The sequence below is a fragment of the Stegodyphus dumicola genome, chromosome 7 (assembly GCF_044657685.1).
Source record: "Stegodyphus dumicola isolate Sdum_Otavi_A_Nest chromosome 7, ASM4465768v1".
Classification (NCBI taxonomy): Eukaryota; Metazoa; Arthropoda; class Arachnida; order Araneae; family Eresidae; genus Stegodyphus; species Stegodyphus dumicola.
This window is the reverse complement of record NC_140774.1, coordinates 53963133-53985758: the sequence shown is the minus strand read 5'-3', so window position 1 is coordinate 53985758 and position 22626 is coordinate 53963133. Positions and strand designations below refer to the sequence as shown.

At 33.1% G+C, this 22626-nt stretch overlaps 1 protein-coding gene across 1 annotated transcript in view; it reads left to right on the top strand.

The window, feature by feature from the left end:
- Window positions 1–12146: 12146 nt before the first annotated feature.
- The window catches only part of LOC118196477 (nose resistant to fluoxetine protein 6-like), a 151953-nt gene continuing 141473 nt past the window's right edge, over window positions 12147–22626 (top strand). Inside the window, exon 1 of the mRNA XM_085820213.1 lies at window positions 12147–12515. Coding sequence (XP_085676339.1) covers window positions 12179–12515 — 337 coding nt within the window. The 5' untranslated portion in view covers window positions 12147–12178. The remainder of the gene's footprint in view (window positions 12516–22626) is intronic.

Below are 22626 nucleotides of genomic sequence, written 5' to 3'. Positions count from 1 at the left end.
GAGAATTTCTTAGTACCTTGCTGAGCATAGCCTGATTACCTCCTCTATTTTAGTTTTCGTCTGCTTGTTGCCGCAGGTATTCTCCGCCCATTGCGACCAGTATTCACTGCTTGACATTTTTAAATGCAGTTTATCGGTTCGTGGCTAGTTGAAGAGAAAGTGATCTGCACCACCTACCGCACCACATTCACACAATTCTGATGCTCGTTTGCCGAATCTGTTAAGATAATGTAGAAGGGTCCATGGCCAGTGTAAAATTGAGTTTGTGCTCCGCTGTATGTATTAATTGAGCATGTAACTTTCGGAAAGAACTTGTAGGTTTTCCTCCCTGTGCTTTCCCTTTCCCATCTTTCCTGCCATTCTTGTAAAAGGCTATTGCGCGTGATTTTTTTTAAAATAGACTGCGGAACACTTACTGCGTTTTCCAATCTACTAGAGTCATTGGCTGCAGATTTCGCAAGCACGTCCGCCGTTTCGTTGCCAGTAATATCCACATGAGCTGGAACCCAGATCAGGATAGGTCTGTCATCTGGTGGGATACTTAGAAGAATTTTCTGAATATCTTGCACCAAAGGACTCCTTGTCTTGTGCCCTCGGATGGACTCCAAACTTGAGGTAGAGTCGCTATATATGTTGATCTTTATTCCTAATTGATATTTTGCCAAATTCATGGCTGCTTTTAATGCAAGAAGCTCTGCCTGAAAGACGGTATTTTTGTCTGCCAGTCGTCTTTCCCAAGTTTTAATCACATTTCCTTCTTGGAGTACACAGTAGGCGCAGCCTGTGCCTTTCTCCGTCTTTGAGCCATCTGTATGGCTAGATCTAGATATTTAAGGTCAGTGACCTCTTTTATAGGGACTCCATTTAGCTTAATGTTGGGATTCCTATTTCGCGCTCCATGCTTACATATAAACAGTTGTTTAGTTTTATCTGCTGAGATATTTAATTTGTGCTGATTTGCCCAGCTCGCAAAAGTATTGATTGCGTTTTGTGCCTTTAACCTAATGTCCGTGCTACCAGAAGTGATCAATAAAAAGTCGTCTGCGTAAAGCTAATGCTTTCTCATTTGGCAGGGTGTATTGCATGTGTATTGTGTGTGCGATAAATCTGTATCTGCAGAGTGTCCAAGCATGATCGGCTTGCGCTTCTCATAGTCTGTGTGGTAGAATGTCTTTTGCCACAGAGAGAAGTTATTTTCCAGGCGTAATGTCTTTACTAATAGTGATTCCCTCTCCGCTAGAAGGTCCAGTGGAAGGACACCCGCCAGCACTTGTAGTGCCGCAGTTGGGGATGTTCTTTAACCTTTGCATGTGATCAAAATTTTCATTCTTTGTACGGTGAGAAGCTGCCTCCTCATATGGGCAGTAAACTTCCTTCCCCATATGGCAGCCCCATATAATATGATCTTTTCTGAGATTGTTCTAAGTTGTTTTCTGAGCTTTTGAGCATAGTGATTGGAGTGCCCAATGAGGTCCTGTTGTTCTAACCATGGAATTACTAAACTGATTTATTTTCTGCTTAAACTCTTTAATATGAGGTTCCCAGGAAAGCCTATTGTTAATTATAATATCTAGATATTTAAGGTCAGTGACCTCTTTTATAGGGACTCCATTTAGCTTAATGTTGGGATTCCTATTTCGCGCTCCATGCTTACATATAAACAGTTGTTTAGTTTTATCTGCTGAGATATTTAATTTGTGCTGATTTGCCCAGCTCGCAAAAGTATTGATTGCGTTTTGTGCCTTTAACCTAATGTCCGTGCTACCAGAAGTGATCAATAAAAAGTCGTCTGCGTACGCCTGGATATCCACTCCATGCTGTTGGTCATAGAGCGCAAAGGCTGTGTCCCCTGCAAGATTACAAAGTGTAGGTCCCAAGCAGGAACCCTGGGGACAGCCTCTTTCCAACTTGACTTTGAATACATCATTGTCCGTTGTAACTTGTATCCAACGATCCTGCAAGTAGCTGCGTATAAGATTCAGGGTTTTCTTTGGGCATTTGATGATGCCTAGGCATTCGACTACGTCTGGCCACCACATCGAGTCGAATGCCCATTTGATGTCCAACGAAATAATCAGAGTGTCCAAATTGTTGTCTTTGTTCTGCTCTATGTTATCTAGCAGTTGTTTTAAGGCATTGTCTGTGGACTTTCCTGCGCAGAAGCCATATTGGTTTTCGTTTATAGACTTGTTCCTGTACATGTGGAAATTAAGGCGTTGTAGAATTACTTTTTCTAAAATTTTACTGACTGAATGCAGTAAGCTTATAGGCCTATATGATGCCGGGTCTGACGGGTCTTTGCCCTGCTTGTGAAAGAGTGAAATTTTGGCTAGTTTCATGCTTCTAGGGAAGTGGCCGAGTCGCCAGCAGGCTCTGCATAGTTTTGGAAACAAACCTGGGAATTCTTTGTCAATTTTTTTAACAATAATATTATCTATGCCATCGGTACCTGGTGCTTTTTTGTCTGCTAAGGCTTTGATGATATTATGAACTTCGTGGTCTTTAGGAAGAGTAATATCTCTGTTGCTGCTTTTCCAATTAAACTTCTCCCTTATTTCTGTGTGAGTTACAAAATCAAATTCCATCTTGTATTTAACAAAGATTGTTTCTAGGATAGTGTTTAGAGCTTCTGTTTTGCTTTTTGCATCTTGTTTTACTTTAGCGGTAAGTTGCAGGGGTTGAAAAACCTTATTGGTGGCTATTTTCTGTAATGTACCATAGGTTACTTGCACGTTACTGCAGTGCTTACGCCATGACTCTTGTTTCTCTGCCTTGATTTGCTTTTTGTATTGAGCTAGTTCCTTCCTGTAGCGTACCAACTTTAATATTTTCTGTTCTTCATCATTCTCCACTTGCACCTGTCTTCTCAGGGCTCGTATTTTGCTTCTTCTTTGCTTGAGGTGGTTGCTCCACCACGATGTAAATGTTTTCGGCTTTAATCGAAGTAGCACTGATGCTACAAAATTAGTAAGGATTGGAAGCATTTGCAATGGCAAGTAGTTTTAGGCAGTAAAGTGAATCCTATTGGTACTGCGTATGGTTCTTCAGTTTGAACACTTGACTTTCTAATGACATTATCTCATTTCCCTAGCCATATCACTGTCATCATACGATTCAGATCAAATATATTGCCATATACTTAACACGCTCTATCAGACTCGATGAACTGACTGGCTGTATAGAATTTTCATCAGTTTTTCCTCATAAAAAATCTTTCTTCAAGCACATGTGTACTTTGGATTCAGCAGTTAATCTCTCAGTTTTATACCTCCATTGTCTTTATTCCTTTTACTGTCGCTCAGAAAATGATTTTTTTTTAATTTCAGAAAACTAAAATACTATGCAAATGTAATAAATAATGATTTTCTGTTTATTCGATTTCACCTTCTCTGTTAAGAAATACAAGGCATTCTTTTTTTTTTAAATAGGATACACAGTTAGAACAGCTGAAATTCTCTTTGAAGCGATAACTGACCAGGAAGCTTTTTCAAAATGTAAAGATACGAGATTATAAACAAATCAGAGCGAAGAAAGAAAAATAGTTTTATCGTAGTTATGAGGAAGAAAGTTCTAAAATTTTGATTACGAAGTATAGTTTTCTGCTGTGCAAAACTGTGAAGAATTCATACGTGTTCGTATCCGCTGCAGCTTATTTCGCGTAAATTGTGCACATTTTTAGAATAATTGAATTTATAATTTTTGCCTTTCTCCAGATATTATTACTTTTCAATTTATTTAGAATTGGGTAAGACTGCAAGATTTTTCTCTCTCGTTACCGCGTGGCTCATCACCGTCAGTGTAATTAGAAAACATGTCCGACCAGAGACTGGAAGGTCCAAAGTTTGAATCCTGGTTAGTGCACTAAACCTTTTTCCATCTCCTGCTTCGACAAACCTAATGCCTCTTCAAGATAATTTGCCAATCTTCTTTTGAAAAGTTTTATTTGTGCCTTGAAAGCGCAAACAGACCCATCAACAGCTGTATGGCTAAAGCCACGGAATACCTACGCTACCTGGAGAAAGAAACGTTATCTGCAAAAGAATAGCCGGTACCGGCGGTTTCCCCCCCCCCCATTGCAAATGCTGAGGTTCCTAAATTCTCCAATTCCACGTTCTCAAACTTAAAAAAATTTCGTCGCTTCGGTTGCATCGACTCTGGCGCCCGCTCTGCTTCTCAGTTGCATAATGTAATTGCAAGTTTCCTTAGACGAAGTCATCTGTTTTAAAAATCTGTTTTGATCTTTTTTTTTTTTTTTTTTTTGGTTTGTCTGTTCCTCCACGAAGTCTCCTGTTTTGAAAAATTTATTGCGGAAAGCGAAACAAATAATTTTTAAATAGATTTTTTTGCTTTTACTGTCAACATGAAGCATGCATACTCAATTAAAGTCATAAAAATTAAATTAAAGAAAATTCTTAAATTAAAAAGAAATTAAAAATTTGAAGGTATCCTGAAAGGTCGCACCAGACGTTATGTTAAGATTTTTTTTTTTGTTCTCCTTGAACACGCAGTTTATCAGTGTGCTCTTGAACTCACTCCTGGTTACACAATCTTTTTTTTTTTAAACTTATTATTAAATATTATAAAGTATTTCTCTCGCCTTCTTAGCATCATTTCGTGGTGTAATGGTCAGTACAATCGGCACGTATTCGAGAGGTCCGATGTTCGATTCCCTCGAAGGCATTCACATTTCTCATGCTTCCTGCTTCCAAAAAATCCTAATCACTCTACAGCGACGCCCGAACTAAAAAAAAATGTGGTAGATGATGATTCTCCATCACCAGGATTTGGCGATTGGGTCCCCTAATTCCCAGTCGCGCTTTAAAAAGGGGAGAATATAAGATATTTCTCCCGCCTTCTTAGAATACCTTCTGGTGTAATGATCAACACCCTCGAAGCGTATTCCAGAGGTCCGAGGTTCAAGTCCCGGCCGCATATAAGCAAAGTGTGTACTGCTAGGACAACGGCTTGAATTTGGCCAATGACAGTCCAGATGAAGGTCCCCCTTAACTCCGCCCACATAAATCAGGTTACATTACTGACGATTGTTTACATTCTGCTGTTGCGCGTTGCGAAATGCATTTTTGAATGTACACTGCGGGGGGGGGGGAAAGACAGTTCTATATCTCCCGTTCTACTTGGCCGATTGGCAAAATTCAAATTGCATTTTTCATGTCTCGAAAGCGCGACTTAGGATATATATTAGATTTATACATAGCATTGTTCTAACATAGGTATTTTGACACAAAATTGGACTTTTTCTGAAATAACACACCAATTTTTTTTTTCATATTTCGATTCCACGACTCAAATTATGCCTAGATATTAAGTTTTTTAAAATTTGGTGCGAAATTTACGGAGAAATTCAAAAATTTATCTTTGCGAAATTTTTTCAGTTTGCGCCAAGAATAACTCACTTGGCGAACTTCTTAAATATATGGCAACCAATTTTTCTTTTCTTTCCACTATGCCGGAGCGGAAAAAAAGGTACCTCGTTCTTACCTTTTTACATTGTGCATGAGCGGGAAAAAAGTCACATTGTTCCTACTTTCAAACAATTTTAACAAAGTGTCTAAACCACATTTGATGTTTTATCGCTTTCAACAAATATGCCAAATTTCAAAACGTGCCAATATATAAATTCACGTATATCTGCAATTTATTGCAAGTATGCTTAGAAATACGTCTACTTGAAGATGATGGTAAATATTTTATAGATTATAATTCATATTTGTTTTCGAAGAATTTATAAAAAATTATTTAAAAATACAAATTTTAGAAATAAATAACAAAAAAATGGGTGAATTTTATTTGGAATGAACATGAATTTCGAAATGTAAAAGGGAAAATCAAATAAGTTTAATTTAAAAAAAAAAAGAGATTAGTAAATATGTACCAAACTCAAATAACATCGAGTTGCTAGAATTCTGAGAGCTAATTTTTTAAAAATTACTCGTAAAACTTGGTAGTTTGGCGTAATTTAAATCGTAGAATGGAAATATGGAAAACAATTGGCAAGTCATTTCAGAAAAAGTCCTATTTTGTGTCAAAATACCTATATTAGAACAATGCTGTATATAAATCTAATACATATCCTAAGTCGCGCTTTCGAGAGATGAAAAACGCAAGTTGAATTTCGTCAATCGGCCCAGTAGAACAGAAGATACGTATAAAACTGTCACACATTTTTTTTTTTTTTTTTTTCCCCGGCAGTGTAAACATAGTTTTTAGTTTTTCGGAATTAAAGTATTTATGTATATTTATATATCTGTATATAACGATTTAATGTTTCTTTCGGTCTATTAAGGATTACTTTACTGTTCCAATACAAAATTGGATCCAGTCAGATGGTGAGAATTGGCTATGTTTGCCAAGTGATTGTGGGCTATGTATGGTGAAATACAGCACCTAATTAAGACTGCTTTGATAGAAAAGATGCTTCTCAAACAGGCTTATTAATAGTTTTCCAGGCAGGTGATTGAGTAGATGTTATTTTAATAGATATATACTTACACACTCACACATGTATGAATATATTATACAAGTGAACAACACACAAATTGTAAAAAAGCTGACTTTGATGTTCATAAAACTACAGTAAGATGAAGTAGGTTAATATAAATTTAAGTATGCTTATGTAAGCTATTATATCAAATGGAACAGAAGCACAGCAATGTAAAAAGCAAGACTTTTTCAGAAGCAAAACTATTTTGCTCCTGGAAAAGCCTGTCTAAATGCTCTTGCAGTTGACAGAGTTTTACTGAAAATCTCTGCCAAATTAAGGTAATTTTTTTGATTGATTTTAATTAATATTCTTATGTTTTAATAGTTCATTTGTCAGTTGGCTGTGGATGAGGGAAACTTAATAAATACTAACACTACTTTTATGCTTACATAAGCAAACTTAAATATACACGTACCTTAATTTGACAAATTTATCCTTGCATCTTACATATCTTGTGCTTTCTTAATCATTATTTTCACAAAAGCTTTACAATCTTTTTCAGAAGCAAAACTTTTTTGCTCCTGGAAAAGCCTGTCTAAATGCTCTTGCAGTTGACAGAGTTTTACTGAAAATCTCTGCCAAATTAAGGTAATTTTTTTGATTGATTTTAATTAATATTCTTATGTTTTAATAGTTCATTTGTCAGTTGGCTGTGGATGAGGGAAACTTAATAAATACTAACACTACTTTTATGCTTACATAAGCAAACTTAAATATACACGTACCTTAATTTGACAAATTTATCCTTGCATCTTACATATCTTGTGCTTTCTTAATCATTATTTTCACAAAAGCTTTACAATCTGCACTTTTTGAGACACTGTTTCCGCTCATTTTTCTACCAACTTTCCTGTAAAAACTATGACGGTATATAAATTCCTTTCTGAAAATATTTGGATTATTAATATAAGTATCTTCATTTTCTGCAATTCCCAGTGATAATTAATGTTAATTAAAGAAAAAATGCAGATTTTATATTAATTTATTGAAGATAAAATATTAATATATTATCGATAATTATTATAAATTATTATTAACAAACATTAATGTATTGCACATAATAATAATTAATAAATGATAATTCGTTATTAATAAAAAGTTATTGTTTATATATATATATAAATTTATTATGTTATAAGTATAACAAATATATATAAATATATGTAAATATATATAAATAAATATATATATATATATATATAACACTTATTTATAATATATTAATATTTAAATAAAATTAAAGAAGTTAAAAAGGCTATCTAATCATATCTTAATTAATCCAATATATTACAGTTATATGTAATCATAATGCTTACATCAGTATGTAAATTAAGTTGCAATATATTATATATCAGTAGCAAAATGATTTAGGCATGCTTAAATTCATGAAACTAAGGAAATGAATAAATAACAATTATGTACTTACGAGCAAATAGGATGTTCACTATTTGGATTTGAAGTTCTGGTATTTCATTGAGTATTTGTTTTCTAAGTCAATTCTTGTCAGAATTTGTTGCCAATGTTGTCTTTCATATTTTTTCGAAAATGAGATAGGGGAACCATTACAATGTCATCTAATGATTCCTCTATCTCATTTTCGAATGAGTTAGGAAGTTGTGTAGCGACAATTTTCAAAATAAAGGTCATACTGCAAACTAAAAAAAAAAACTACTACAAACACATGTCGGTAAAAAACAAATTTCAGGCCTTGTGACATCATCATTGTAGGCGGAGTTAATGTGATGGTTCTCTGGATTGTCATTGGAGAAATTCAAGCCGTTGTCCTAGCAGTGTACATTTTGCTTATATGCGTCCCTGCCAGGGCACTGCATATTTTTCATTTCTCCTGCTTCGAAATAACCTAATGTCTCTACAACGTCACTTTTTTCGCACTTACTCCATTTGAAATTCAACAGTAAAATCAAACAGCTTGAAAACAACATATCTTAAAACTTGAAAACAGCATATCTTTAAAATTCCTAATACGATGTTAAGAGCTGCTATGCATTTATTTTATTTTTTTATTTATTTTAAATCTTTCCTCAGTTTATCATTTCAATGTTCGGTGTTTCTTAGTAAGATGACTTAATTTTTTCCCCCTCTTGTCATAACTAACTTTTTGTCTCTTTAACATTATTTATTAAAAATCACTCTCTTCGAACTCACGTCACATAAAATTCAACATTGATGGAATTAACCGGTCCCAAGGCTAAACTTCGTCTTATCACCTGATTGTGATTGTGTCACCATCTAGACCTGCCCTGACAAGACGACCTCATTATGAGCATTGCCTGCCAGGACAAAGCGCCTAATGCCGGGCACTGCTTTGTGAGCGGAGATTAGACATAGAATATGTATTATAGACTTTCTTTGGTTTAGATATACCCCCAAGATGGAGGACTCCCATGGAGGTAAGAATGAAAGGACATACCAACCCCGCACTACGAGTGAAGCACTGCTCCGAGGCTTAGATTTCCAGCTGTTTTTTGATTACATCCAGAAGCTCCCTTGATAGAGCTTTGATAGTATTTCGACACACGACAGTTCCATACAAATCGAAAAACGGAACACTTCCGCATAAAAGAAACATTCATTGTGTGATGGATAATAGCAATTTGTATAGTTTAGTGACATTTACGCAAAAATCACATCTTAGTTATTTTCCGATAACTAACAGCAGTGATTTTAATTATGAATTTGTTTTATAAAATTCTAAGCTGTTGAACTACAAAAATAGAGATTTTTAGCAAAAATGTTATGCTTAAAGAATGAAAAATTCCTTACACTACCTTTAAAATTGTATGTCTTTCGATACTCTTGATAGAGTATTCGCTATTTTTATTTTATGCTCCAAACACCAAAATATTTTAAATAAAATAATTTTTCTTGTCATACACATATTATTGTAACATGTACTTTTTAAAAATTCTTAGAGGAGAGGCTTAATAGTTGCTCAGTTTAAACTCATCATTTCATTTTTATATGACTGAAAAATTTACGCTTTGGTTAACTAAAAAATAAAATTACCACAAAATGCTACATATAGAGACAGATATGCCAATAAGTTAACTTTTCCTTGATTTGTAACCGAATCTGGAATCAATCTGTTAAAAGGTATTGTAAATCAATTTCTATGAGATTCGTACTTAAGGAAGTAGTAAGGAAGAGTTTTAGAATATCTATTGTTGAAATTAAAGGTAAAAAAACTTATAAATATTAAAAGAATTATTCCCTTACATTTTATAATAACTCAGTTTCAAGTTTAAAATAATATTTAAAAAAATCCTTTTTTTTATTCCCTTTCAGGAATATTCAGAGAAAGTTAAGTACAGGGAAATGAGCACCAATATTCAGCGTATTGCACTATTAAAATAAAAGGTGCTCTAATTTGAAATGGACCGAATAGAGCATTAATTATAAATTGACTTCGATTTTTCGATTTAAAAGATGCCTCAAAAGCTAAAAAACCATGTCATATTTGAGAAAACATTTTAGGAAGAAAACCGTTCTGAGCAAACTGTTCTGTTAAAAGTATAGCATTTAATTCCGTTCAGAATGAAATGTTGTTTAAAAATTTATTCTTTTCACATACTTAGGACTCTAAAATGTTGTAGAAAAAGAAAATATATGTATTTATAATGTATATTTACGACGTAAATACAAAATAAACGAAATAATACGACGTACATACGTAATTACAAAATGTTTACATCCGATCGTGCCAAAACCCATTCTTCTTCATGGTAAGTCACTGAATGTTTTGGGCTTCACAAAGGGATTGCCAGTGCTTCAAAACAGTGTATAGCGAAAACCAATTAGAGTCTCTCCTTTTACTTTTTACCTCCATGAGATCTGCTCAGCGCCCCAATGTAGGGAGGCCACCGCAGCTTGGTGGCGGGCCCGTTAGCGGAGGAACATGGAGGTAAGAATAAACTTACTTCTTACCTCCATGCCGGAGAACGTTGCCGTCCCTCCACAGCGCCGAGGTGGACCCTTAGAGGGGACATAAAATTCAACAGCAAGATCACAAAAGCTTTTTAAAGTAGCGTGTTTTAAGAATTTTCGAAAGATGATTAAATTTTGCCATACATATTTTTAATATTCGCATTATTATTTCTTTTAAAAATAATACTTGGCGCTAACATATGGTGGTAGCATCTCTTTATTTGGAAAGTGAAAGAGACGAACGTATCGACGTATCGAAGTCAGGCGTCAGACTAATAGTACCTCTGGTGATTTCAGTGGTTGGGTGATTTTCTATTTGCTTCTACACTGAAGATTTTAAGTCTCTGTTTTATTTTCACGTCCTAATGATTTCTTTTATACTAGATATTTTATATATCATATTCGCTTATTGACTTCGAATATTATACAACATACCTGATTCATATATTTCGTGTGTTATAAAAGATGGACATTCTTTGGTTTGATCATTTGCAACTTAATAAAAATTTCTTAGTTTATCGATTTTATTTTAGGTAGACAAATGCATTCAGTCTGTGAGATCATGAAATAAAAAAAAAACATTTTTTAAATTGAGCTTATAGCATTTTACATTTTAATGTTAAAATAAAAGTTATTATTTAAAAATAAATCCCAGTTACAAACAACAGCTTTATGATAGTTTTAATCTCATCAAAAACGAAGTCAAGATGGCTCATTGCAAAAGAAGTGATGTGTTGTCAAATTTTCATTAGCATTTATTATTCTTGATATGAAGCTGTTTACGATAGCTAATTATAGAGATTTCTAATAATAGTTTTGATAGTCAAGCTTTGTCACACCACTTAATGCTCCTCCAAATATATTCGGAAATCCTGCTTCGATGCATTCGTGGTTCTTCTCCTTCCACTCTCCGGACGAGATCGCCAGTTAGATACTGAACTTCGGTATGATAGGAACATAACGATATTCGATTTTCGACGCAATTTACAACAAGGCGAAGCATCCGTAAGACACAGCTTTAAGCAATTACGCACAAATTTTTCACCTTGTCAATGAAACGGTTTTGCTAATACTCTATCCTCTACGGAAAAATGCTATATTATTCAAAAACAGTTATAAATTTAATGCATATGGGATTAAAAATTTAATAAAAGATAGTAAATTATACCAAATAATAAACTTATAATTTTTCTTTTACAACTTCTTTTCCTCTTTTTTTGTTTCTTCTTTTTCCCCCTTACAGCACTGATTTTCTTAGTTATTAAATTGTTTAAAATATTTAATGTTTGAACATCGATTTTAATAACACTACAGAAAATAGTAATTTCTGATGCCTTAATTTTTTATGGAGATGCATTGCATATCAATTTTTCAGCGCTTTAAATATGTACACATACAATTTCTTATGTTTTGTATGACAAACATGCGGTCAAAAGTAGATTTCAGATGGTCCTTTTGCGGAAAGAAGTGAGGAGATTATTTATGATGAAGCCTAGATACACGAAGAAGAAACGAGGAAAAGAAATCATACGGCGGAAAAACTTGGTTCCAAAAGCGAGCGAGAAAGTTACAATTCGCAATTAATTTCGCTTTTGCGTCCTCATCCCTGCTGCGAATGGCCCATCAGTGTCACATGGCGCGGTGACGTAGACGCATAAGTAGAGCAAACTCAAGTTAATGGCGCGTACATAAGAAGATCGTCTTGGTGAGCGGGCTTTTTGTAACACTCGGATGGCAACCAAAAATATGGAAGGTAACTGGAAAGTGTTTCTCTGGGCTGTTTGCTTTGCTATCATCTTCAGCATGAGTGCTGCGAAGAAGGTGAAAAGGGAAGATGAAGATAATTCAATGGATAAGATCTTAAATGATCCGAGTCATCCCGACTACATCGCCGCTAATTGGCATAACACGGATGTTAAAATGGCACAAAGTATTGAACAAATGATGAAAAAATTGATGCCCATGGTAATTCGAAGTAGTTCCAGTGTCGACCTATCTGGCCCATGTATGGCATCCCTATTCAAAATGATGCTTGGTTTGAGACAGTCAAAAACATGGGCTTTCAAAGGTATTTATTTATTCATTTAAAATTTACTGGAATTCATGAAATCATAAAATTGTCCTATCTGTTGAAATGAAATGATTAGAATTTTATTTTATTAAATTATGCAGCACAACATTTGCTAAATACTTAACTGTATAACTTTGGGCTTTGTACTAAAAGTTTAAAGAAATACTAAAAGTTTTGAGGAAAAAAAAAAGGATACAAAATAATAAATTAAAAAAATGAATTACCGCGAAAATAGTTGCATATCTCATGCTAGAAAGCAAAACATAGTGTGGAAAGAAATTTAGTTCCATAATAGCCTCCCCAATGACATTGTGTTTCACATAATAGCAACAAAATATTATTAGCGTAATTTTATTTCGTGATCTGAGTAACTGAAAAATTTCTTCTTTACAGCACACTTGTAAATGTATATAATCAAGTCCTAATTTTAAAACTCTAAATCAGAATTTTTTTTCTCACAGTAAATTTTAATGGTTTTCGGAATTTTTTTGTAGTTCTTTTTAACACGTAAAATGTTTCTATATGTTGGATTTCGAACCTATCTACTTTCCGCCTTAACCATTGGACTGTAGAGACAATGATTTTTTTTATTTAATTTATTTAATGTGTGTACAACTCCGATTATCGATATTGTATAATTTTGGGATTACGGATGAAAAGTACTTTGGAGTTTTAAATTGTAAAATTTATATAAAACTTCCTTCCTGTGTTTGTATGACCTAATAGTTCTGGGAATACTGAGGTAAAACCTGGTGAATCAAATTTGAACAATTTAATATTTATAGTTTAAGTCTTGATTAATTTCGTGTGAGCAGTGCAGGAATATGTTAATATGATAGTATCATGTATGAAATATATTTTGAATTGTATCATCCGATATAAAATTCTAAATACCAACACTAAATAATGTTAAAAATAAGTGAATGGTTTTATACCAATCACTTATTTTTACGTAACAAGGTACGTAAAGTAGTTACACTGAAACAGCTTATAAGCAGTCTTTAAATATTGCAGATTAAATACATTACTAAAATATTAAACAAAAATTTAAGACTTGTGTTTATTATTTTTAGATCTCTCATTTTGTTAAGCAGATACAGAACTGATTCAGTTTGAAACATGTATTAAAATCTTAATGCTTGGCCATATTAGCAGTATTGGAAGCACTGACCATTTGCGAGCATTTTCGTAAGATACATTAAAGATCATGTTTTGCCCAATGGCAATACCTGTTAAATAGCGTGGCTACCCAGACGGGAGATTGGTGAGTGACGTTGACTGCGGTATCGAAAGGCCCAAGTTCGAATCCCGGAAGAAGGCATGGATTTTTGTAGACGTACTTTGTCTAGGGGCCAAAAAAACACTGAAAAGGCACGGCAAGCTCAAAGCCTCTTCAGAGATTGACGGCAGAGGGAAAGGGGTGGAAGACTCTCGATTCGCCTTGGGGGAGAGGTAATCTCTCTCGGAATTCTAAACTGGAAATTGGGGTTGAAGCTTAACAGTTCGGTATAGCAATAGCTCAGTGATTATGAGGCTGCAGAGGTGTTGGCCGAGCTTGCCTACACCTGTTAAACAGAGTGGATGAAAAATGCATTATGCCTTAATTTTACGTATGGAAGTGGTCCAAATATTTTACGAAACTCTTCAAAACTTATTTATTTCTAACGTCAAAGTTTAAAACTCCTTTTAAATCTTATCAGACTTACTTATTTCTAATGTCAAAATGCGAATTATTATTTTATTCATATTATACAAAAGCATTTCGTTTTCCAGTAATAATAACAACAACAATGAATGTTCAAAAAGAAACAATAATTTTTAAGATGAAAATCTGAAAGAAAAATTTTATATGCCTTTAAATTCTTGTTTTAAAAAAATTTGTGATTCCAGTGAAATATTTCGTGATATTTAGTTTTCTCTAACACCTCGGGAATATTATATTATGGTTTTCTTAAAATGCTGTGTCAAATTCCTACGATATTATAGTTTACATTAAAATTTTAGAAATTTTAATTCTTTTTTCAAATTTAAAAATTTAAGATCGTAGGACGCTTTGCTCTGTTTACATCAACTTGTATGCGCTAAAGAAATTAAAGGGACATTCAGTTGCAGTCTGAAAATTGCAATATGACATTTAATTGAAAAAATTTATCATTAAATTAAAAATTTAAGAATTTTTCATTAAATTAAATAAATTAACAAATATTTAAATATTTCAAAATGCTAAAAATTACAAATTTTAGGAACTGTAATCTAATTTTGGTTTTACAGTTTAACGTATAATCCGATTCTCAGCTAAACTGTTGCGTTCAGGAATTAATTCTCCGGGAGAAATTCAAGCTATTGAATATAAAATCATATAACTGAAACCAGCTATTAAAAACGCCAGTGACAAGAAGAAAAGAAACTTTATATTATTTTCGTCATAAATTATTTCAATATGGAGATTTGTAGATTTATTTTAAAACACAAGGATCCCTTGTGCCCAAGGCTTGTAACAGAAAATTTGCTCACCAAGCTTATATGCAAAATGAAAACATATATTTCTTGTAATTTTGTAATGAATAAATTTACTTCTTAGAACATCTTCATTTATTAAGATTAAATGGTTAATATTTTTTCCGTTTTAGAAACCATGCCTCTAGTTAGCGCTGTTGTTTCACGGTTATACACAGCGTCCACAAAAGTCCTTTACCAGGCCTTTAACTTTCGTAACCTTGGGTGCAGACATGTACTTCCAGCTGCAAAAATGTTTTAAATAACGCAAACATTCATGTTTGAGTACTGTAAAGATATTAATTGTGTAAATACTTGGAAATATAACTTTTTATACTTTCCTCCAGTCCCTGTACTTATATTTTTAGGAAAATGTTTTATTCATTATAAAAATTAAAGCATAAAAAGTTTGACTTCAGTACGACAAAAACTGACCAGATATTTAATTTCTAAATCTGCGATTTTGGACATGATATTCAATTTACATTGAGGGGTTGTTTAGCAAATAAAATGAAAATAAATCAAAATTCATCCCCGCCTCCTTAAATGTGATTCAGTGGTACTGTTTTGTGATTGACTAGCGACTCTAATTTATAATTTTATTACATTTGGTATGTCGAAAGAATTTTCACACAAATAATTTATATGTTTTCAAAATCTAAAAATGCGTTGTTAATATTCGCACAAGATTTTATTCTTTTGGAATTATAATCTGTTAATAGTAAGAAAAACTCTTTCCTGTTGTTGTGAATTATCTCACTTGTCTGACAGTAACTTCAGAACAAACCCACGAGCTTCATTATGGCAAGATTGCGCCTGTCGTTTGGCAAGAGCCTTGAGCAGCACACAAGTACGACTTTGCTCAACTCCGACCCAAATTTTGATGGATAGGACTCCGGGGCGATAGGTGTAAGGATCTCCTATTCCACTTTCCCTACCACTAACATCTCGGGAGGACATTCAGCTCACCGCATATTCAGAGTGCCCTCATGCCGTAAACACCATACATTTACAAACATGCATACCTTCTTCGGGATTTGAAACCGGGCCTTTCGGTACGACAGACAGCGTCGCTAAGCATTATCCTTGTTGGGCGGCAAAAAATTATTTAAAATACAAATTTATTTCATTTTTAATTAATACAAATAATATTACGAGTTGGCTACGTGCCCATTCTGAAGCCTGCAAATGTTTCTAGAACAAAAATTCTATAAGATTCTGTGAATAAGCTCTCCAGTTTGGAAAAAAAAAATATATTAATGGATGCTCTTCATAATAATCTGCATAAAAGGCTTGTCATACTAGTAACCTTTTTGTAAACGATATTTTTTATTTTTAGTTATGTAAAAAGGTAAACATTTCTCTCTTCAATTTGTGAACGGCCCCTGAATATTTTTCTCGATTTTAATATCAGATATCTAGATCAAGTTTTGTCGTACGGGAATCAAAAGATTTGTGTTTTATTTTTTATAGCGAGTAAAAATTTTACTAAATGTAGGTATAGGGATCAGAGGAATTTTTAATTGCTTTAAATTTAAAAACGCTAAAACATGTATATTTACTCCATTTAAAGCATTTTGGGGGAGGGAATGAGTTCAGTTTTTTTATTCAGCTATTAAATAATATTTAATTTTAATTTTTGAACATGAAAAATTATTTTTATTCAAGTTTTAGTATTTATCAAAATTTTCTATATTTTTCGTTGTTTAATTTTTAAAACAGGTTAAAAATAATATAAATATAAAGAAAAGCACATGTATTTTTCAAGTTTTGGAAAGAAAGGGAGGATGATCATTTAAGAATGGTGAAAGGGGTCCATTAGGCAGAAAAGGGCTAAGAACTGCTACTCTAGAATTTTCGTATAAAACGCTTTTTTTTTTTTTTTTTTTTCCCAGGGAAAGTTAAAGAAATGCGAAAAGTATGTATGAACGTTCAGAGAGTGGCATAACGTGGAACTAGATATCCTACAAAAATTATATGCGTTTTAAGTGTTTTTCAATTCTGAGAAAAAGAAACAGGAAAAGATGACAGTTATTTAACCCAGTATGCAAACCAATCATGCCTGCAAGCAATTATGCTTAAATCATCCTATTAATATACAATACTAATTCGAATTCCCAAGAATTCAAGCTTCGTTTTAACCGAAGACTTTATAACTTTTCATTCATATATACTTGCATTAAAGACAAATATAAAGTCTTCCCAGGTTAACTTAAAAGTTGAGCACTGTTTGTCTTCCCAGTTTTATTTAAAATTTGACTTTCGGAGTAAAACTAGGGAAGGAGAAGTGCTTACATCAGTAATGACGTGTGAAAAGTAACACGCTATTATTTATGAATAGATTTCCACAAGAACTGTTTGTAAAGCTACTTACTGTGAAAATTCGAAGACGAACGAATAAGGAAGTATGAAAGTGTCAGCTTATTATTCGTGTTCTCGCTAGACGGTTAGATGAAGTTGTGAGTTTAACTGTTTTTTAAGCACAATTTAGAATGGTATTCGAAAACTGTTTTCAAAGTAATTATATGAACCAGCTTTTCAGCAACTGTTTGCAAAAATCTGCTATTTTTATTATGGTCTTTCTTTTTTTTTTAATAAGTTAATGGAAAGGAACAAAATTCAAGAATTAGTAATTTCATACATATTTATAAAAAATACTTATGTCATGTAAAAGGTGATCAATAAATGCGGTTACAAATTTCATTGCATCAAGTACGATATTAAACTTATTTTTTGAGTTTTAAAATGTCTTAAAATAAGATAGAGATATTACTCCAACGAACAATAGCAATTTTATTTAGTCGCATTTTTGCTTATTCATTTACTTTTTATTTTTCTTGCAGAATAATAAGTGATAATGCAAATAAATAACATATTATATAGTTTTAACGGACTGTATTTTAATTAGCAATATTCAGGCGCTTTTTTCAACAGAAACGCGAAATTTCCAATTCACAAACATCACCAAGAAGATTACAAATTTAGATTCTGTTAAAATAACTTCGAGACACTCGTCATCGTTTGAGTCTAAAGTTAAGTTGGGCGTTTTATAGAACATTTGCTACATGTTGCTAGGCATTTACATAAAATTAATATATAATATTCATTATATTTTAAGAAGTTAACGTCTTGAAATGCAAAATTCGCTGATATACACTTTATAAAGTATTTTCTCCCTCCTTTCCGCATGCCTTCGTGGTGTAATTGGAAGCAAACTCGACGCGTATTCCAGAGGTCTGGAGTTCGAATTCTGGCGAGGGCTCTGCGGATTTCTCCGATTTTCTTTCTTCGAAAAATTCTATTACATGGCGCCCGAACTAAAAAATGTGGTGGATGATGATTTTGCATTACAAGGATTTGGCGATTGGGTCCCCTAATGCCCAGTCGCTCTTTAGAAAGGGAAGTATATAAGGTATTTCTCCCACCTTCTTAGCACGCCTCCGTGGTACAATAATCAGCACGCTCGGGGCGTATTCGAGAGGTCCGTGGTTCGAGTCCCGGCGAGGGCATTGCTCATTTTTCACGTTTCCTGTTTCAAAAAACCTAATGTCTTTACAAACGCTCCTTGGATCTAATTAGAAATTTATGAAGTCTTGTATCTATGATTTTGCTCAATTACTGGTATAACTGAAGCTTAAAGAATTACGAATAATTTGACAAAAGCTAAAGTCCAGATAAACGTTCTTTCAGCAGAAAAGTGAAATCACTGTATTTGTAAAACAATTTCTGGTTGTAATTTTAAATAATTGTTGTACACTTGTGAGCTCGCATAGTATAATACATTTTATTTTAACTTTAAAGTATTTATAACTGTCGAATAATTAACCAATCTTTATTGGTTCTATTTATCAATAAGATTTTTAATTCCGTTTTATTTTCTATTTGTTCTCGCGAAGTTCAGGTTAAGTTCAGTACAAATTCTATTTTGGCGATAATACATTCTGAATCAGACAATGATAAACCAGCCACTATAAGAAATAATAGAAAAACGAGTTTCAAGTATAAGCTAAATTTCATAGGATTATATATCATGATTTATTTTACAACTTTCCAAACGATTCTTTTAATATCTGACGATGGAAAGCGCGACTATGATTGGCATTCTGCCAAAAAAATACTCAGATCTTTCTGCAGATCTGCTGTCGACAAAAAACACACGTCTGACAGGTAATCAAGGAACATGGTGAAGGTTAGAAGGATTTATTTGATTGTTTTGGCCTTTGATCTTTAAGACATACAACGCCCTGATCGCTCTCTGTTGCCGATTTCATGAATCTGAAGAAGTACAAATACAGTGGCTCCCAAAAGTGTTCGTTCACTTATGATTTTCATTGAAATAAGGCTCTGTCTATTAATTAAAAGTAAATTTTCTGAATGAGATTTTAATAATAAGATCTATAATCTATTCGTTTGCCGCTTTTTTTAATTTTTTGCATTGTGGTGGCATTTAAAAAAATCTGATGTGTACACCACATGACTTCCTTGTACGGAATATTAAATTATACGCATTTGTTTTTTCATTTCATTTAAACTTATTGGATTGAATTAAATCTACTTCGCCGACAGCGCATAAACCACAATAGAATAAAAGTATTCTTAAAAATTCATTCTATTTGTTTACGATAGCGACACTCTGGCGCTAGGTTCACTTAACAGTATTATATTTCATTCATATAATAACTCAGAATGCACAAAATTTATATCATTTAAAGAATTATCTAATCGTTGCCAAATGTTCTATTCAAATACTCTAAATTGTTGATAATTCTAAAAATATTGCATACAGATTTACTAAAGGCATAAAAACCTTAACCGAAAGATAAAAACAACATAATTCAATCATTTTTGAAGCAAAAAATGTACAATTTACAAACATATAAGAGTAAAGAAACTGAGATCACTGAGACGGGTAACAGATATAAATATATTTATATACGTTTGGTGCGGCCGATTGCGCCCAAAATACGAGGTGCACATCTACATGTTATAGCAGTCCTATATACAAAATTTCAATGTTCTTAGGCTACTCGTTTTGCGTTATGCGAGATACGTACGTACGTACGTACATACGTTTGTACAGACGCCACGGAAAATTCTCTTCAGAATTCATTTTAAAGCAGTTTTATAATTTTTTTAAAGGAAAAAAGTCTTTTATTCTGTCCTTACGTACAGATATAACGCAAAAACATCGTTAAATTGCATTCGATAGCGGTCAAAATGGATATTTTCGTTGAAATATGCTGCCTGAAACTTTTCGCGATTACAATACTTCCTTTTTACTTCGTACAAGGAAGTAAAAATCGTTTGCTTTAATTTTTTATTGTTTACTTCATAATATTATATTTATTATTGAAAAATGGGTCTCAGTCGTAAAGAAATTACAAAGAGCATTCTAAAATTGATAATTTTTCACCATAGTAGTGGTAAATGAATTTGAAATATCGCTAAATTAGTTAATTTATCCCATTCTACAGTGTAGTATGCGATAAAACGCTTTAAAAAAAATCGGATTGAAAACAAGGTAAGAAAAGGTCGACTGAGAAAGTTAACTAAACGTGATGAGAGATTTATTTTTACGTGATAAGAATTTGTGAAAAACTCACGTTGGTTTTGAAAACACCACCTCAGTCGCCAGATCTAAACCCCATAGAACACATTTAGAAAGAACTGGAGGTTAGAGTACGAAAACACGACATCAAAACGAAAAGCAAATTCAAAACAGTCATGATGGAATAATGGATGAACATTGATACAAAAATTTAAAAAAAAAAAAAAAAAAAAATCTATTCCCAGACGTTTAAAAGCTGTTGTGGATGCTAAAGGATATCCTACAAAATATTAATTTAACGAAAAATGAAAATATATACTAATATGTCAAGATTTTTTTGAAGTGTACGGAAACTTTTGTGAGATAAAATGTTTGTCATTGTTTGATTATTAATTTCTTAAAAATAAAGTTTCTCTATATTTAAAAATATTTCATGTAATTTTGTTACGAATAGATTATAGATCTTATTATTAAAATCTCATTCAGGAAGTTTACTGTTAATTAATGGATAGAGCCCTATTTCAATGAAAATCATAAGTGTACGAACACTTTTGGGAGCCAGTGTATCTCCACCATCACCGCAATTTCATGGATCAGATAGATTAATATTATTTTCTATAAGTAAATCGATCTGAAACATGAATGCAAGTTTATGCTTAATAATCTCTCTATCAGTAGGCAGATTGTATTTATTCAGTTTTAGTAAATGGAAAGAATGACTCATAGTAACCTGAGTCAAAAGCAAGATAAAGTTATAAAAATATTCATTTGTTTTCCCATTTTCAAGAGTTAATTAGTTTTGTATACTTCTGAATCAAAATCAGGCAAAAACAGACTGAGAATAAATACCAGTTTTATATGTATATAAATATATTAACTCAATCTGAAAACTTCATATCACATTATAATACCTGGGAAGAGGTGGGTTAAGGATTCAAAATGTTCAAAATGATAGCTATGGTAGGTCTGCTAGTTTAATAATTATATCCCCAGAAATTAAAGGTACAGAATACAAAATCTTATATTTTAAAAAGAGCTGTTCAAAATGGCAAAGCCGAAAACATATTTACTAGCAGGAAAAAAATTGCTGCATTATTTAATCTTAAATTAACGCAACGTGAAGACTTGTGCTTACTTTGTAGAGTCATTATGTTAATTGGAAGCAGAAAAGATGAAAAATATGCAACCGCCTTCGCCGGGAATCGAACCACGGACCTCTGGAATACCGGCCCAGCGTGCTACCGTTACACCACGAAGGACGCTAGGGAAGTGGGAGAAATACCTTATATACTCCCCTTTTTAAAGGGCGACTAGGGTTTTAGGGTGCGGAGAATCATCATCCACAACCCTTTTAGTTCAGGAGCCACTTGTAGTGTCATTAGGTTAATTGGAAGCAGAAAAGATGAAAACTATGAGACCGCCTTCGCCGGGAATCGAACCACGGACGTCTGGAATAACGGCCCAGCGTGCTATCGTTACACCACGAAGAACGCTAGCGAAGTGGGAGAAATACCTTATAACTTAATAAAGTGAAATAATTATAATTAAATATTCAAGATGTGTTCTGAATTTATTTCATTCTATTGCTCGCACGGGAAGCTAAAGCAAATATTTTACTCAAGTAGAAATACTTACCCTTTTCCTCAGATACGAAATCTGCGAACTGAAAATAATAAGCACCTCAAAAAAGTTTTTTTTAAGGTGTCTGGAAAAGTGAAGAAACTTACAACTGAAATTTAGGTTAAAATTTTCGTATATTGAATTCGCTTAAAAAAATCATGGACATCAAATAGCAGGTACATATGCTAGATGTAACAAAGCTGACAGTCCCAACTTTAAGAGGTTAGAGAATACGACTAATAACAATTTTCGCAATATATTGTGTGGTAGAATGTGAAATGCGAAAGCAAAAATTAAATAAGTGTGAAGAACATGGAAAGTGAAAAGTCATTTTAAAGGCAGATATTTACAATAGTGTCTGATATTAACAAGACTTGTTCAAATAAAAGACCACCAGCTGGAATACATGCATGACAACGACAGCAGATATAGTTTACGAAACGC